The sequence below is a fragment of the Meles meles genome, chromosome 13 (assembly GCF_922984935.1).
Source record: "Meles meles chromosome 13, mMelMel3.1 paternal haplotype, whole genome shotgun sequence".
NCBI lineage: Eukaryota > Metazoa > Chordata > Mammalia > Carnivora > Mustelidae > Meles > Meles meles.
In genome coordinates, this window is record NC_060078.1 from 32,320,026 (window position 1) to 32,337,566 (window position 17,541).

Here is a 17,541-nt window from a genome sequence, read left to right on the forward strand (position 1 = left end):
CAAGTACTACTTCATATGTTCAATAGCGTGATCATATCCCTGATGTCGATCTTCCCCGTGAGACCAAAGGCATGAGCCTTGCCTGCTTTTCTCTACTGATTCTCTAGCACCTTGCACCCAGGAGGTGCTCAGTACCAACTCAAATGAATGATCGGTCCATCCCTCTTTGAAAGAGTCCTGCCCTTGGCCTTCCCTGCCTAGGGCTCAGGGCTCACCTCCAGCATCCCAGGAGTCCTGCTACTGTCATGGTGACAGGAGACCATCAGGGCCAGTGGCTCACTCAGGTGGTCCTGTCAGCTCCCTGGGAGGCAGGGAGCTTTCTGGCTATCGGTCCTAGGAGTTGGTGATTCGGACTCGGCAGGAGGCTGAGAGGTGAACGCCACACCGGTAGATATGGGAGAAAAGGGTGTGTGTGTGTGTGTGTGTGTGTGTGTGTGTGTGTGTGTTGGAGGAGAGTCCCTGAGTTTGAATATGTACCAGTTGGTGGGTATTTCCCTGCACGTTTTCTTGGAGAAAAATGCCTGGGTCAGGGGAAGGGGTAACTTATGTGCTGGAGACAGACTTCAGGTTGGGGATGGGCAGAAAGGCCATCATCAGGGCCTGAGTGGGGGGGCCCACTCAGTGTGCCGGGGTTGATAACCCCATTTTTCAAGCCAAAACCCAAAGCACATCATTCAATAAGGGGCTTCTGGTTTGTGAATGATTTATAGGAAAAATCTTGCAAAGATAAAAATTGAATCACATTTAGTTAAACATTTGATAGCTTCCTTTATTGGGAAGAATAAATTTATATGGAAATTCAGAATGATGGGATGCTAGCCCTGGGGGCTGGGGAGGTGGGATCCATGCTGGTGTGGGGAGTGATGGGTGGCAGGAGGCTCGGAGAGGTTGCCTCTGGGCAGCCCTTCAGCTCAGCATTTAGGGGCTCAGAGGACCCAGACCCCAAAGAACCCTGCAGTGTCCATGCCTCACCCCACCTCAACCCTGATCACCCTGTGATGTGACTATCTGGTTGAGGGCCGCACCCCTGCCAGAATGTGTCTCTGGCATATCAGAGGAGCTCAGTCATTGCTGGATGGATCAGCTAACGAGACACAGATGAAAGCCTCCATCCTCTGGCTTCGCCAGCAGCGGAATTCCTGGCTGAAGAAAAAGTCACCCCCTTACCTTCATGCACATCTGTGCCTCCTTGCAGCCCTGTCCTCCCCACCCCACCCACTCAGCAGGAAAGAGTCCAGGCCTTGCTACGGCCATGGAAGGAAGCTTCGGGCAAGGGGGAGGCTGGAGTGGTGTCCACTCCCTGGCCAGCAACCCCCACGTCCGAGTCAAAGCCCGCTGTCCAAGAGAGACGTGAGACCTGAACGGGCTCTGCAGGCATCAGCTGTCTCTCCCCTGCCTCACCCCACCCCTGCAGTGGGCTGGAAGGACAGGGAAGGGCAGCCTGTAGCTACCAACTGGGTAGAGGCCAATGCCTTGCAAGCCAGCAGACAATTAGCCTAGAACAGCTTATATATCCCAAAGTCTAAAGTTAGAAGACGGAATTGTCTCCGCCCTGCGCTTTCCTTCATTGATCCAAGAGATGGTGCGAGCCCCTAACAGTGCATGGATCCCTTTAGAGCCGGGGTCTGGGGCTTGCAGGAAGATAGAGTAGCTCCCACCAGTGTGCGAGGTTATCAGTCACTTCCCACCTGTGGAATCAGTGTCCATCTGCCCCTTCCCCAATTCTGCCCGTCATCCAGGGCCCAGCTCAAGCAATACTTAGTGAGCATTTACTTTGTGCCGGGAAATGATCCAACCCTATGCGTGTGTGCATGTGTGTGTATACAGACACATATTTCACACTCATTTAATTCTCATGACCTTATGAGGTAGAGCCATTATTATCCCCATTTTATAAATGGGGAGACCAAGACACAGAGGGGTTAGGCGAGTTGCCCCAGGTCACACAGCCGTTACACAGTGGTGTAGGGAATTAATGCCACCTCCTCTGTGAAGCTTTCCTTCTTTGAGCCTTCCCGCATGTTGAACAGTCTCTCCCTGCTGTGAACTGAGAGATGCTGATTCTCATGCACGTCGAAACCCCCTGCCAGGATTCCTAATAGACTGACACCCATAACCCGCACCGCACCATGCACGGGGCCTGGCCGGAGGATGGCTGCCCTGGAGATAGAGGACCCTGTGAATGAATGGCAGTGTGTGAGTATGTGAATGAGCCAGCCTCTCATATTGGAGAGAAGAGTGGTATTAGAATTTGTCTGGGTGAATTCCCAGCCTGGTGGGAAGAGCACAAGGACGAGCATGGGGGCCCAGGTGCACTGGGAGTAGCGATCCTTCAGGAAATTGCTGGCCAGTGAGTGCCCAGCACAGGCCGTTTCCTTGAGGGACAGTTAGGAAAGGCCCCTCAGCTTCGGGCTGGCCAGGAAGTTCCCATGAACACACAGAGGGCAATGGGAGAGCAAAGAGAACAGTGACTACTGCCTGTGAGCATGGAGGGTCAGCCAGAGAACTCAGGCCGCCTTCCTGGAGGAGGAGGAGGAGGAGGAGGAGGGGGAGGGATGGCTGTCTGTGGGAGGATGGGAAGGGAGACCAAGAGAGGAAGGTAGACACAGAGAGAAGAAGAGGCAAGAATGAACATGGTGATTTAGGGAAGCTGGGGAAGCCGCCATGGGGACATGGGATCCCCGTAGGGGGAAGCAGCATAAAGTGAAGTCGGTAGGGGAGATCAGGGGTGGGGCGTGGATGGGGACAGAGACCTCCATCCAAGCTGGTGTTGCTTGTGTGTGATTTTTGCCAGTACTTTAAATATATACTACAGGGGCGCCTGGGTGGCTCAGTGGGATTAAGCCGCTGCCTTGGCTCAGGTCATGATCTCAGGGTCCTGGGATCGAGCCCCGCATTGGGCTCTCTGCTCTGCAGGGAGCCTGCTTCCTCCTCTCTCTCTGCATGCCTCTCTGCCTACTTGTGATCTCTCTCTCTCTGTCAAATAAATAAATAAAATCTTTAAAAAAAAAGAAAAAGAAAATTTAAAAATAAATAAATATATACTACAGGTTTTAATAGGTACTTAAATGCTCATTCTTAAGGTTGAATTAAGTCTTTAACTTATATATGTTGTAAAAGGAACTTGTATAATGGCTACATAGAAAATTAGAATAGAGGGGTGCCTGGGTGGCTCAGTGGGTTAAACCTCTGCCTTCGGCTCAGATCATGATCTCAGGGTCCTGGGATCGAGCCCCATATCGGGCTCTCTGCTCAGCAGGGAGCCTGCTTCCCCCTCTCTCTCTGCCTGCCTCTCTGACTACTTGTGATCTCTGTCTGTCAAATAAATAAGTAAAATCTTTTTTTAAAAATTAGAGTAGAATAGAAAAGAAAATGACCATAAAAATACACAAAGGAAACCAAACTAGTTTCTGTTTTAGTCCATTTGGGCTACTGTAGCAGAACATCAGGGACTGTGTCACTTCTAAACAACAGAAATTTAGTTCTTACAAGTCTGGAGGCTGAAAAATTCAAGATCACGAGTGTCAGCACAGTCAGTAAGGGCCCTCTTCCTGGTTTGTGGATGGTGATCCCTCACTGTGTCCTCTCATGGCCGAGGCACATGGGATCACTTGGGGTCTTTTTTATAAGAGACTAATTCCATCCATGAAGCTTCCACCTTTGTGACCGAGCTCCCCCCCACCCCCCCACCCCCGCTGAAGGTCCCACTTACTAATACCATTGTGTGGCTTTGGATATTACCATATGAATTCTGAGGGGGAAGCAAACGTTCAGACTGTAGCAGTTACTGAGTCCTAGCTGAGTACCACTGCCCCTGGACGCCTCCATTCCTGAAGCCTGCTCTCTCTCTGTTACAAAGGAAAACAAGGAAGTGTTAGAGAGGTGCTATAGGCATGCTAGCACCAAACCAAGACTTCTTCCAACAGAAGGAAAAAGACCAAAGAGCAGAACATCCTCACTCTGTGAATCAGTGCGGTCTGCTGCCTGGGCCGTGTCTTCCAGAACACTTCCCACTATTCCTTGGGCCAGCACCCAGGTTGAGTTACTGATTCATCCTTAACACACAGAGAAGAGCCCTGACTGCAGCCCGTGCCACCCGCCCTGGGCCCCAGGCATACCTGGAATGTTACTCTCTTCCAGGGAACACCAACAGCATCTTTGCCCTGGACTACATCAGCGGAGCCCTGACCTTGAACGGCCTCCTGGATCGGGAGAACCCCCTGTACAGCCACGGCTTCATCCTGACCGTGAAGGTGAGAGCCAGGTGGCACACAGCTCGTCCCATGGGGTGTGGTGCCCACATGGGTACCAGCCTCGAGCAGTGCCCCCTTGGAAGCCCCTCGCCTCTCACACTGTGTGATTCCTAGGCTCATGCCCCGGGCCCCTGTCAGGAAGGGATGTTGGTGCTGGGCACCTCACAGCCATTATCAACAATCCCCTAGGGTTAGGACTTTTATCCCCGTTTGAGGAACAAGGGGACACCTAGGAGGTACTCATCATGCTCCTTACTGTTACCCATGATTCCAAGTTCTCTGTGATCGCCACCTCAAATTCTTACATTGACCCCGTTCCTGGGGTTTGTCCTATTTCTGATTCTGACAGCTTCCCTGGGGCTTGTTGCTGGTTAGGAAGCAGCAGCAGAGTGGGGAGAGGTGGAAACCACTGGGGTCCTTACCCCGGAGGTGTGGTAGAGCCACAGCCCTCCTGCCCCTGAACCCCCTGCCAGCGATGGCCAGTTTCAGTGAAAATCTCTGATTTGCAGAGCCATTCCCTGCGAAACCCATTTAGGGAATGGACTCTGCCTGGTCCACAGGAGTCCTCCCCAGCCCCACCCATTGACTGATGCTGGGGAGGGCACAAGGCCTGAGGAGAGGGGCTTGGGGAATTAGGTCCTTCCACCCTGAGGAGAATGGAGGAGCCCAGCCTGACCCTTGATTGCTCTCCTTGACCTTGGAAAGGCGGCAGCAGTAACAGGTTGATGAGCCCTCCGTGGCCAGCTAGTCCCTCCGTCGACACCCAGTGTGCACGAGTGGGCCAGCAAGGGGAGGGGAACTAACACCGCCTCTTCCTCACCCTGCCTCAAGCCACCAAGCCGGGGGCCCCTCTCTGCCTCCCCTCCTCTTGGCTTGCTTCCTGTGGTGGCACACGTTTCCAGGGGGAGAGACTGTGCCCTGACCCCAGGGCCGCTTCCAGCTCACTGCAGGACCCCAAGCCCAGTTCTTCCATCTTTATATAAAACATGAATATAAAACTGTGAATCCTCATCTCCTGAGGAACTGATAAAAGATAGCTAGTCCTGGGCCTCCCGCCCAGAGATTTGGGTTCAGAAGATGAGTGGGAACTGGGAATGGGTATTCAGGGCCAGGGGGCTCTGGTGCAGAGACCGGGCACCCAAGGGTTTGAGTCTGACCCATTTTTCCCTGAGTCCGACCCAGACCCTTATGGCACCTAGCAGAGTGTTTGGGCCATAGCAGATGCCAAATGTAGTCTTAATTATCTGCTAGCCTAAAAATCCCTGACCTCAGTTTTATCATCTGCCAAACTGAATACTCCCGCTTTGCCCCTTGACAAACTCCCAAATCTGTCTTAGCATCACCATGCCACCTCGTCCCCTGGGTTCTGGAATCCTACCACCTAAAGTTGACACCTACTCTGTGTGCCCTTACACAAGTTACTTAACCTCTCTGAGCCTCAGTTTCCTCAAAGGTAAAATGGGGACGCTAACGATAGAGTCTTCTTTCCAGGATGGTGGTGAGGGGTTGGGGTCATTCACACGAAGCACAGGAGCTAGCCTTGGGAAATCCTTGGTGAATGATGATATTGTGATGAGGGCCGCCTTCATCTCTGGGGTGTTTGTCCTGTCCCCGCAGGGCACGGAGCTGAATGATGACCGCACCCCATCTGATGCCACAGTCACCACAACCTTCAACATCCTGGTTATTGACATCAATGACAATGCCCCCGAGTTCAACAGCTCCGAATACAGTGTGGCCATCACCGAGCTTGCCCAGGTGGGCTTTGCCCTACCCCTCTTCATCCAGGTGGTGGACAAGGATGAGGTGAGTGGCAGGAGCATGTGGCCTGTCCAGGCCCCCACCCTTCCTGGGCCGTCCAACCCTGGGAAAGATGCAAGTTATCTCTAGGCTTCCAAGTCCCCATCTATAAAATAGAAACAAACTTTGCTGCCCCTCCTCTCCTCCCCTGCAAAAATCAGCTGTCCCTAATCCCCAGCCTATCCCCCACCCGTGCAAAAGCTCTTGGAGCACACACTCCTGGTGTGTAGTTCTTCATTTAGGGATTTATTTAGGAATTTATTTAGAAATATATACTCGGCCTATTTTTTTTTAAATATTTTATTTATTTGACAGAAAGAAACCACAACTAGGCAGAGAGGCAGGCAGAGAGAGGAGGAAGCAGGCTCCCCACGGAGCAGAGAGCCCGATGGGGCTCGATCCCAGGACCCTGGGATCATGACCTGAGCCGAAGGCAGCGGCTTAACCCACTGAGCCACCCAGGCGCCCCTATACTCGGCCTATGATCTAGTATGTACATGATAAAACACACACCAAAAAAATAGATGTTTTAAAAGTTGGGGGTTGTGGTTTAAACAGAACCTTGGAAAAAAGTCTTATCTCTCCTTTTGGTGTAGTTAATGACTCCTCCTTTTCCACGTGAGTAGTATAAGTGCTTTCAAGGGGATCCCGGGCCACTAGGAGACTCTGGGGGTCTGAGACTCCTGCAGCCCCCTGCAGGGGCCTGCCCAGCTGAGGCCAGTCTTAAGAGAAAGGGATATGGGCCACGAGTGAGGGAGAGCTCCAGGACAGGAGGTAGGCTGCGGGATGGGGCCCGTGCCCCCATTAGGCCTGGATGGGGTGGGCTTCCCTGCCGAAGGGGAGACCCTCTCAGCCTTCCTCCCTGCCCGCCCCTCCCGTGCCCGCTCTCTCCCCTGCCTGTCAGCAGCCAGGATCCTTAATAGCACTTCTATTTATTACTGTGGTTCGGGGCCCCACTCTGCTCAGGAATTCCATTAGGTTTTCCAGCCTGAGGGGCTTCTCTGCAATTACTCCTCACCATGCGGGACTCCCACACTGGCCTTACCCCAGGCCTGGCTTCCTGCTCGCTCCTCCTGCCCCTCTCTACTTTGGCTGCTCTGCTTGCTCAGTGAACCGCTAGCACACCTGCCCGGGAACCCGTCCTCCTGGTCAGCCGTCTCCTGTCAGCTTCTCTTAATGGCCCTCAGTTCAGGTCCACCCCACCCAGCCCCTGCCCCCACAGGGACGCAGTTCCATGAGGACAGGTCAGTCCCACTGTGTGTGCACGTGCGCCCGTGCCCGTGTGCCAGCCACGTGCCCCCACCTCCTGCTAAGTCATCCCATCCCTGCCTGTCTGATATAACCTGAGTATATACTAAGCACCTACTGTTTACAAGGAGCTAGATTTGGTCTGTTTGAGTGGAGACCATGGGACCAGGTGTGTCCTACACGAGTACAGTAGATTCTTTTTAAAACCTGCAGAAATACAGAAAGTTTAAAAGGTGGAGATCAACAGGTATAAAAATAAGCTCCAACACTTTCTCATACCCCAGTGGGTCATCTTTTATCCCCCTCGAGTGCTGCACCCCCTTTAGACAATGCTGTGTGAGTGAGAGCCTCAGGACAAAGTGCCATCTCTGGTTTCAGGCTATGACGAATGTCCAAGGGAACACAGACACTGGTCCCCTCGTGCAGGCCAGTGACAGTGGGCAGAGAGGGCTCCAGACCTCGGCTGAAAAGGGGGGAAATGTGGGGGATAGAGGATCAACAAAAGCTCTATGGTGAAAGGAGGACCAGGGCCGAGCCTTGTCCACAAATCAAATGGTGACAGGCAGTCTGGAGAGCTAGAGCGCTGGGCAGTAGCCCACTGAGAGGCCCAGAGAGAGGAACCTGCAAGGAAGAGGGACCAGGCCGTCCTGTGTGATTGATGCAGGGTGGGCTGGGTTGCAGACCTGGAGCCTTGAATGCCAAACCAAAGAACAGGGGCTCGATTTTGGAGGCAAACCGGAGGGGAGGCAGCTCGTGTAGTAGTTCCTGGCCCAAGCTCCGGAATCAGCCGGGGCCTGTGTTCAATCCAGTCTTGTAATTCACTAGCTCTGCGACCTTCCATGAACCGTTGACCCTCTCTAAGTGTCATCTCTCTCATCTGTGCGAAAATGTACCCGTTTCTATTGCAGTCACAAATTAACCCTGAGACAGAGGTTTCTTTCTCGCTCAGAGATTTATTACTTCTTATCCAGCACAGGTGGGCAGGGAGACCCCACTCTGTAGTCTCTCGGGTACGGCTCTGCAGTCACATTGGTCACGGCAGGAGGGAGGGGACAGCTAGGGGGGCAAACACCGACCCTTCTAGGCTTCATCCTGAGCTGCCCAGAGCTGCCCAGAACTAGGGACATGGCCCTACCTCATTGCCAGGAGGCTGGGGAAGATGGGGAGGCAGCTACATATTTGGCTGGCCGACAAGGGATAGAGAAGGAGATCAGACCTGTAGTGTGGAGAACTGAGCACAGTACCAGGCACACCCGCAGATGTTAGCCAGATGGTCCAGCACGGCCAGCATCCCTGCCAGCACGGCCAGCAACCCCAGGGATTCTCACCACCACTGGTTGGGGCATTTCAGGCTCTCCCTGACCACTTGGGGTTTAGCTCAGTCCTGCTTTGCTGGAAAGCCTGTCCAAGTGTCTGCCGGGAGGCTGAGGGGTGTCTGGGTCCAGCCTGCCTCTAGTGGCTGCTCCCCACCCAGACACAGGCCTCAGCATGCCCACTGTGGACAGGGTGCCCACGCTGCCAGGGATCCTGTCACTGCTTGCCCCAGGGAGTTGGCCAGTGTCTCTGACAGTAAAGGGCTGCCCTCCCCTCTGGGGGGCCCTACTTCTCCGTGGCACAGTGAGGTGCAGAGAGAGAACGACTGATGAAGAAGGACAGCCCAGAAACTCAGACTCCCCACCTTAAGGTGCTCTGAGTCACAGTCCAGGCTCCCCATAGAACTGTCCCCACACCATCCCAGCATGGTCCTGGGCCAATTCCTGAAAAACAGGGAGGAATAAATTGCTTTCTAAATTGCCCTGGGTGTTTTGTTTTGTTTTGTTTTGTTTTGTTTTGTTTTGTTTTGTTTCTGTCTCCCATCTTTACTCTCCAGAATTCTGGAGGGATCCAGATCTGGCTGGGATAAACACCCCCAAGGCCCAGTCTTGGATGCTAAGGGTCAGGCCCCAGGTTCCCGGCATGGAGTATTTCAGCCACGTTGCCAACATCCAGAATCTGGGAAAAATCAGGGAACCTCAAAGAGAAATCAGGCATCTTTAGTAAAAGGAGATTAAAAAAATTTTTTTTTCTTCCAGTTCTCTTTCTGAGGGGAGGATACATGGGTTGGGATTCATATCTGGGGTGAAGGTGGCTGGATTTGCTAGATGTCATGGAAAAATGCATTCATCGAGCAGACTTGGAGAAGGGAAAGGAGCATGAGGAGAGGTAAAGTCACTTTGTCATCTTCTAGAGAGCATGGGATTCTGATGAAGTTCTAGAACATAGGTGAGGTTCAGTGGGGTGAGGTCCGGAGCTGATGACCAAGACAGAATTCTTGAGACATCTTTGGTGCAAAATGGTGGTTTATTAAAGCACAGGGACAGGAACCGTGGGCAGGAAGCTGCTGCTCCAGGGAGCAACTTGTAAGTTGGGAAGGGGTTAGGGATGACAGAAGTCTCTAAGGAATTTTGGAAGCAGAGTTTCCAGGACCTCGAGGTGCTAGCTATTGTTTGGGGAAAAGGTTATTCATTACCAGTAATAAACTTTTCCTGAGACCCTTTAGATATATATCAGTGGGCCAGAAGCTTGGGAATGATTGTCCACACTATCTTGGAGGTTTAGACATAAAGTTTCCAAAGGAATTATTAAAGTAGACTTACAGGATCCTGGTTGGGGGTAGGGGGTTGGTCAGGCTAGGCTTGTCCTTTGCCCTTAGCAAAGCCTTAAAGTGGGAGTAGTTGAGTCCCTAGAGGGGAGTCACTCTGCCTGTTTTAAGGGCTTGTCAGGAGGTAAGGAAATTTAATAATTTTTCTTCTGCTTCTGTTTCCCTCATCGATTCTCCCATGCACTCACCGTTACGTGCTTTTGCAGATATCAGTGTGATCATCTCAATCATACCTCTCTCCCCAATTAAACTGAAGAATTCATGGGCCGGGGCAGGCCTGCTTTTGCTCACCAGTGTGACCCAGAGCCTCACCCTCTGCCTGGCCTTTGGGAGGCACTGCAAAATGAGTGCAGGTTAAATTAAAGAGTGATTTAATGATAAAAGTAACCAATGAGGTTGCTCAGGGCTTTGTCCAAACTCCATTCTCAGTGCTCCTGGGCTAAAAGCTCAATTCCCCCTGAGTCTGAGTTAGAAGGTGACCTCATAAGTCCACAATGAGGCAGCAGAGGGTGCTGATGGAAAACAGAAAGGGAAAGAGGAAGCAGTTTAACCTCTCAGTTAGCACTTTGTGGCCATCATTCTCAAGAAGGTTGCTAATCTAATTCACTAAGACTAGTCAATGCTGGCATCCCCTCCAGATGGAAGATGCTGCCCCATTTCTTGCCGAATCTCAGCCTCTGCAGGAAATTCAAGACAGCAATGGTACTTGAAAGAAGCCCTTTCTATCTCCCAAGGACTCCATCTTCATTGTCAAGTCCTGCTGAGTAATTTCTTCTCCTTTGCTCTGCTACAGAAAATTCACAGAAGCCCAGCAAGGAAGGGATAGCAGGGGCAAAAACCATCACCAACCCCCTTGGGCAGCGTGACAGTTGAGATGCAAATAGATGGTTGTAATGCAAATCATACAAAAAAAATCTCAAGGCAAAGGCCCCAGGAGTCAGTCTTGGTGTGGCACTCATCTGAGTTTCAAATGAAAGGCTGTGGCAGCCTCATTGCCCTGCTCCTGGCTGCTGGGTGTTCTCTTGTCTCCTCGTCCTCGGTGTTCTGGAAAGCCAGGAAAAATGAGCCACACTCTCACCCACTCGGATCCCTACCATATCCTTACCCATGCCCTTGGCTGCAGTATGTTCTTTGTGTTTTCTCAGTTTGGTCAGCTTTTTCCTCTCCTGATCAAGCCTGCAGCCGTCCCCACGCAGTCCTGCTCACAGCTGAGCTAGCCTGTCCCGTTTTCCCATCTGCGTGGCGTGGCTTTATTAGGGTGGTTGGAAGTTTCTGTTCAGCTGTCCTAAAATCCACTCTTCCCCTTCTAGATTCTCTGTGCTCTGCATCTGCTCTGTGCTCTGCAAAGGCTGTTGCAGTGAGGGCAGATCAACGGAGCCTCTGGCTGCTTTACAAATTCCAGCAAAGGACTTGCATTGTGCGCGACCCCTCCCAGAGAGCTGGAAATTGACAACACCCCCCACCCTTTCTTCTCAGGAGTTGGGAGCCTTTGATCTGCTTCATTTCTGCCTCATTTCTGCTCCACAGCTTCCCAGAACGTATCTCCTGCTGTCCTTTTGCAGGGGTGCGAGGAGTAGGGTGCCAGTATGCCCTTCAGTGGCCTCTACGGCCCAGTTCTGGCTATTTCTGGGGTTGCAATCATTTGAGAATGGCCTTCCGACTTCATCAATTTGCTGGCCCCCGGGACCTTTCTGAGGCCTTCTGTGGAAATTCACACAGCTGGGGAGTGACGTATGCATTCACTCAACGAACACTCTTGCACACCTATTGTGTGCCCACCAGTTCGTGCTGAAGAGAGGGGTTCGTGCTGACACTACGGTCCCTGCCCTCCAAGGGCTTCTGTTTCATCCCAGAGGGGAAGCTAGAGGAACAGGTACCAATGGTGCTGTGGGTGGAAATGAGTGTCAAGAAGTCGACCAACAGGGGGAGTGATGGGGTGCCATGGGGGGGCTGGTTTTGACTCAGCGGTTCCAGATGGCCTTCTGGAACAGGTGCCCTTGGAGCTGAGGTGGAAAGGTGTAGGAGAGGCAGCCACACGGAGCTGCCAAGGGAGAACATTCTGGCAGCAGGTGCTCCCTGCAAGGCCAGAGGTCGAAAGGGAACCCGCTGGGCATTTTCAAGGAGCAGAAAAGAGATGGGTCGAGGGCATTGTGGGGCAGGGGGTTGGAGGGGGCGGGAAGCTGGAGAGAACTGGAGGAGGCAAGGTAGCACCATCAGCGGGAGACTGGCTAGGCCCTGCAGCCTGTGTGAAAGGTGTTTTTTCTGTTACCGTGACCTCAGTGGGGAGCCGGGGGGGTGTGGTGACATGCTCTGAGTCGCCTTTCTTAAGGAGCCCCCTGATTGCTGTGTTGAAAATGGGGCTGTCAGGAAGCAGGGAAATGTAGCAAAGCTGTATGGGAGCCCCCCCCCCCCAACCCTAGCCACCTGTTCCAGCCAGCAGGTGCTTTCCAGCATTGGAGTGGAGGCTCTCTTACAGTTTGCCATTTTCCTCTCGGGGTGGCAAGAAGTCAGAGAACCCCAGGCCCCTTATTATGAAACCTGGAAAGTCCAATGGAGACCCGCCTTCAGAACTCTGCCTAGGCGGACAGGGAGTGGGCACCTTTGGTCTTTGTGACAGAGGCTCTCCCAAGTCAGAATGGCCCAGGACTCTGAACCCTAGCCCTAGCCTTCTGCTACCAGACCTACCCCAAGTGCCCAGGGGAGGTGGTAGAGAAAACCCCAAAGCCAAGGTCCACCCTCATTCTGCTCCTGCCTCAGAGAGCGATGCCAAGCAAGCCACGTCCCCACTCTGTGCCTCGGGGTGCACCTCGGAAAAACCATGGGTTGGGCCGATCCATCTCAGTGAAAACTCTACCAACCTTTGGGTCCAATAGGACCCGGGTGGGAAGGGGGGGCCACCTGAGATTCCTCCTTCTCTCCTGCCCCCAGTGGGGACCCCTCCTCCCTTCCCTGAACTTGCTCTGGCTGCCTCTGCTCCCCACTATGGGCAGAAGGGTCTGGCACTGCCGTGGGCCTCAAACCCCCCCCCCCCCCACCATCCTCTCCCAGCCTGCCCGTGTGCTTATTTATTTGGTGTTCCCTGGAGCATTTCACCAGTTAGGAAGAGGGAAGCAGCCAGAATGGAGGAAAAATTGAGGACTTTGAAGCCAGGCTGCCAGGGTTCAAACCCTGCTGTGAAGCTTTTGATCTGTGTAACCTTAGGAGACTTCATTTATCCTCTCTGGCTCAGTTTTCCTATCTGCAAAATGAGGACAACAATAGGACTGACCTCACCACACTGTTACGAGGATTCAGTGAGTTAATATGTATATTTGAAACCGCGCCTGGCCCATAAAAAACCTTCTTTAAATGTTAATTGTTTTTATTATTCCAGCCCTGAGAGAGAGGTGTATTATTGTGTTTCTTCAGAGAGGAGGCAATCAAGGCTCAGAGAGGTTAAGGGGCTTCCCCAAGGTCACACAGCCAGTGGCCTTGAATTCTCACAGAGCTTGGCCTTGAATTCTCAATCCTATGCTTCTTGCTTGCCCTGGGGAGCCCTGCATTTGCAGCTGAGTCTCCCCATTTGCAAAGGTTTCGTCCCACCCAAGCAGGTGGGTCTCCCACCTCCAGCATGGCTGTGGGCAGGGCGAGAGGGGAGGTAAGGCAAGGTGAACGGGGACACATCTGGCAGGAGCTAATTCCTATTTCAGGCAGGAGATGACACGATTCATTTGTTTGAGGGGCACAGGAAAAAAAAAACAGAGAGAATTACCCACCTCCCCAAGGAGAAAACATCACCAAATAAATAAATAAAAGAAAGCAAATGACAGGGAGAAAAAGCCATATTCCAGGATACCGGGTTTACTTGTAGGGTTGAGGGGGGAGGGGGGTAAGCAGTGAGAAGAGCCGGTTGTTCTCCTGCTAATCTGGGCCTTGTTTCTATCCATCACCCTCATTCTCCATTCCACATGTGTTCCAGGCCTGTCGGGGAGCCCAGCCTGGTATTTATTTAAATTTATTTTCCCGTTTATTCTTATTCGTCAGTTTGTCCAGTGTGGGTTTCTCCGGCCCCTCTCCCTACGCAGCCCTGCACGGTGGTGGCTGTGGGCCCCAGGGGCCTTGGCCAGGCTTCCTTTCAGCCTCAGAAGTGGGGGCCCTCTGCCTCCCCAAGGCATCCATGACTCTGGATAGAGAAAAATCTGCATCTTTATTTTCACTAACCTGCAACTGACCATTAGCCCTCCCTTTAATTATGAAAATAGAAACAAACAGGGGTATGAGCAGTACCTGGGGCTTTGACCAAGAGAAACCTCAGACATTCTCATACCACATTTCGGGTGTCTTGGGATCTCAACCTACCATTTACAGGTATCACTACTTTGAAATTACAGCCTATGTTAACCCCCGATAAATCTTTTTTTTTTTTTCAAAGATTTTATTTATTTATTTGACAGACAGAGATCACAAGGAGGCAGAGAGGCAGGCAGAGAGAGAGAGGAGGAAGCAGGCTCCCTGCCGAGCAGAGAGCCCCATGCGGGACTCGATCCCAGGACCCCGGGATCATGACCCGAGCCGAAGGCAGAGGTCCCAACCCACCGAGCCACCCAGGCGCCCCCCCCCGATAAATCTTATTGTTTAATGCATTAAGAGGCACCGAATTCTTCTTTAACACCCTTTTAACACACCTGGTAACTATTTCAACATACTTCGACTTTGTGGTCCCGTGTATTTCATTTTTTCCCAATTAAAAATGTTATTCCAGGGGCGCCTGGGTGGCTCAGTGGGTTAAGCCACTGCCTTTGGCTCAGGTCATGATCTCAGGGTCCTGGGATCGAGTCCCGCATCGGGCTCTCTGCTCAGCAAGGGCCTGCTTCCCTCTCTCTCTGCCTGCCTCTCTATCTACTTGTGATCTCTCTCTGTCAAATAAATAAATAAAAAATCTTAAAAAAAAAAAAAACCAAACTCTCTTACCTTTAAAAAAAAAAAATGTTATTCCAGGAAGGGGGTCCGTGGGCTTCACCACACTGTCAGAGGGTCCTTGGCACAAAAGATGAACAAACCCTCCTTAATCCCTGCTCCTGAATGGCCACCCTTTAGCCCAGCTCCCTCCTTGGGCTTTTGCTGTGAGGCTGACATTCTGCGGGCTGGCAGAGTTGGCCTCCTGAGCCACACATCCGTTTGGAGCAGGCTGGGAGCAGGGAAGCTCCGGGTCCCACGTTCAGCAGAGGGTCTGTTTTCCAGCTCTGGATGCTCCAGGCCACTGTTCCACTGGGCCCCCTCTGTCCATCCACCAGCACTGACTTTCCAGTAGCAACACAAGCAGTATACGTCCCTATTATCCCAGGGAGTGATCCCAGTCACCCTAAACTCTCCCTGCCTACTGAAGGAACCCAGAGCATGGATCTCCATTTTCCTATTTTCCGAAGCAATTTGAACTAGAAACCAAACTCTACAAGCAGTGAGAAGATGGGAAAGAAAGGGAGGGGCAGGCGCCAGCATCCAGGGGCGCCCATGTGAGTTTTTGCCCTTTTTGTGGATGGATGATTATCCAGCTATCCAGACTCTCGTTTCCCCTCTATTAGGGAAATAAGTGGGATCTGGCTGGAAATCACCCACCTCCCACTGAATCACCTGGACAGTGTAAAGGAAACAGAATGCCTCCAACATTCTGTGCCTCCCACCCAGCTCATGAGTTCATCAGTGACGCAAAACTGGGAGCAATCAGGAAGTGAGGGCTCTGGTCCAGGGAGCAACCAAGATGAGTCACATTCAGAAGTGGAGGTTAGCATTGCCCTTCTCCCAGTCCCCATGCCCCAGGCCAAGGGGCCTCTCCTGGCTGCTCCAGTTTCTAAAAGGTTCTCTAATGATCTGGCTGCATAGCCGTGTGAGTGTCCGCCCACAGCCATGTCTACACAGCCGGCACCTGGACTCTGCGGGGCCTGGGTGAGCATCGCTCCGCACCTTTGCTTGCCTGCAGCAGGCAGGGGTCCGTTTGCAAGACCTCTGTTGTTTCCCAGCTTCAGCTCACTTTTCTGAGGTTCTTCCCCCAAGATTTAGGTTCTCCAGGAAAATATCTGTTGACTTCAAAGCAAAGCCATTCTGGAAGGGAAGGAAACCAGGGGGAGCAGGGCAGCCCCCTCTGCTCTTTTTCCTATTAGTTTCTCCCCAGTTGCCTTCACTGAGGCTCTTATTATGACGATGGTGATTATTAGGATTTTTCTGTGCGTGGCTGCATCCCGTGGTGTGATTCCTCCCAGCATGTTAAGCTCCAGCCTCCCTGAGGACCAGAGGGTGTCCTCGGCTTGATTCTGACACCTCCTAATTTAGTCTCAGCCGTAAATCTAATTAGCGTGCTATTTACACCAGGCCCAGTAGCCCTGGCGGGGGTGTGAAGCAGGCAGCCCCATTCCTCACCCTCTCCCCTCCCCCGTGCCTGCTCCCCAGCTGGGCCAAGTCCCCTCCTGCGGTTAGATGAGGACTTTCATCTTGGGTGTGGGGATTGTACCCCTTCAGCCACCTCCCTGGCAGCTGACCCTTACCCCATCCCACTGCTGTTTGGGATGGGAAGTAGCAGGAGTCACTCTGTCCTTAGGAGTCACGCTTCCTAAATGGAGAGCCTGGTCCTCCCACACACCCCCACAGGGATCAGAAGCAGAATTAACACACTTTCACCATCCTCTTCCTCTCTGTGACCGCCTGGTCGCTTCATGCCCACTGCGGTGCCCCTTTTACTATGGGCACCCGTGAGCCCGGTCTCACCCTAGGACGTGATTTCTTCCCCCCGTGCTCCCCCTCCTACCCCATTTGCCACCCCCATCACACCCCTGACAGCTACAGATGGCATGTCTTGTTTATCCCCCATCTCAAAGAGTAGGGGTAAACATAGCCCAGCTGGGAGTGGTCCCTGCGTGTCTCACCCCATCATTGTTCCCACGGGCAGAGAAACATCCTAATTAACAAGCATCAGGGACGGCAGAGCCCCGCTGGGCAGCAGAGGTGAGGGCGGGCCACGGAGGGGGGCACAGAGCCTCCTTCCCAGAGCCAGAACCCAGTGCTGCCTGCCTGAGCTTCTGCAGACTGTTACCCATCTGATTGGAAAAGGAATTGAGAGTGAGAATAAATTCTCAAAATCAAGGTTGTCAGACATCCATATCCCCGGTTAAAAGGTCCGGGTTTTCCTCCTCTTAGTCCTTGACACGTGCCCTGAGTCCTGTGTCGGAGGGCAGGTGATTATTTCTGTTTCTCTCACATGGGCAGAGCTAGCCTCCAAGGAAATCTTCCCCTAAGGTCAGAGCAATGCCAGAGCTACACCAGGCGGCCTAAGTGCATGGGAGGGGGCACCCACAGGCCTGGGGCAGGCGAGTGGAAAAGCCGGCCTAGAGGGACTCTTGCATCAAGCGGGGGGTGGGAATTAATTCATTAGTTTATGTAGTCGACAGAGACTTGTTGAGCACCTGCTGCTTTCCTGATGCTCTTCGAGGAGCTCTTTGTTCACAAGAGAAGGCAGTGGCCAAAGTCCCGCCCTCAGGCCGGGTCCATTGCAGGGGCTGAAGATTGAAGAAACCAGTAAATCTACGGCAGACGGCAACCAGAGCCACAGAGGAAAATAAAGCAGGGTAG

General features: G+C 52.6%; 1 protein-coding gene across 5 annotated transcripts in view; it reads left to right on the forward strand.

Moving 5' to 3' along the window:
• CDH23 (cadherin related 23) overlaps positions 1 to 17,541 on the forward strand; it is a 395,682-nt gene that overhangs the window by 208,667 nt on the left and 169,474 nt on the right. For all 5 annotated transcript variants that reach the window (XM_046026731.1, XM_046026733.1, XM_046026732.1 and 2 more), the window contains exons 10-11: positions 4,141 to 4,253; positions 5,871 to 6,059. In XM_046026731.1, the coding sequence (XP_045882687.1) occupies positions 4,141 to 4,253; positions 5,871 to 6,059 (302 nt within the window). The remainder of the gene's footprint in view (positions 1 to 4,140; positions 4,254 to 5,870; positions 6,060 to 17,541) is intronic.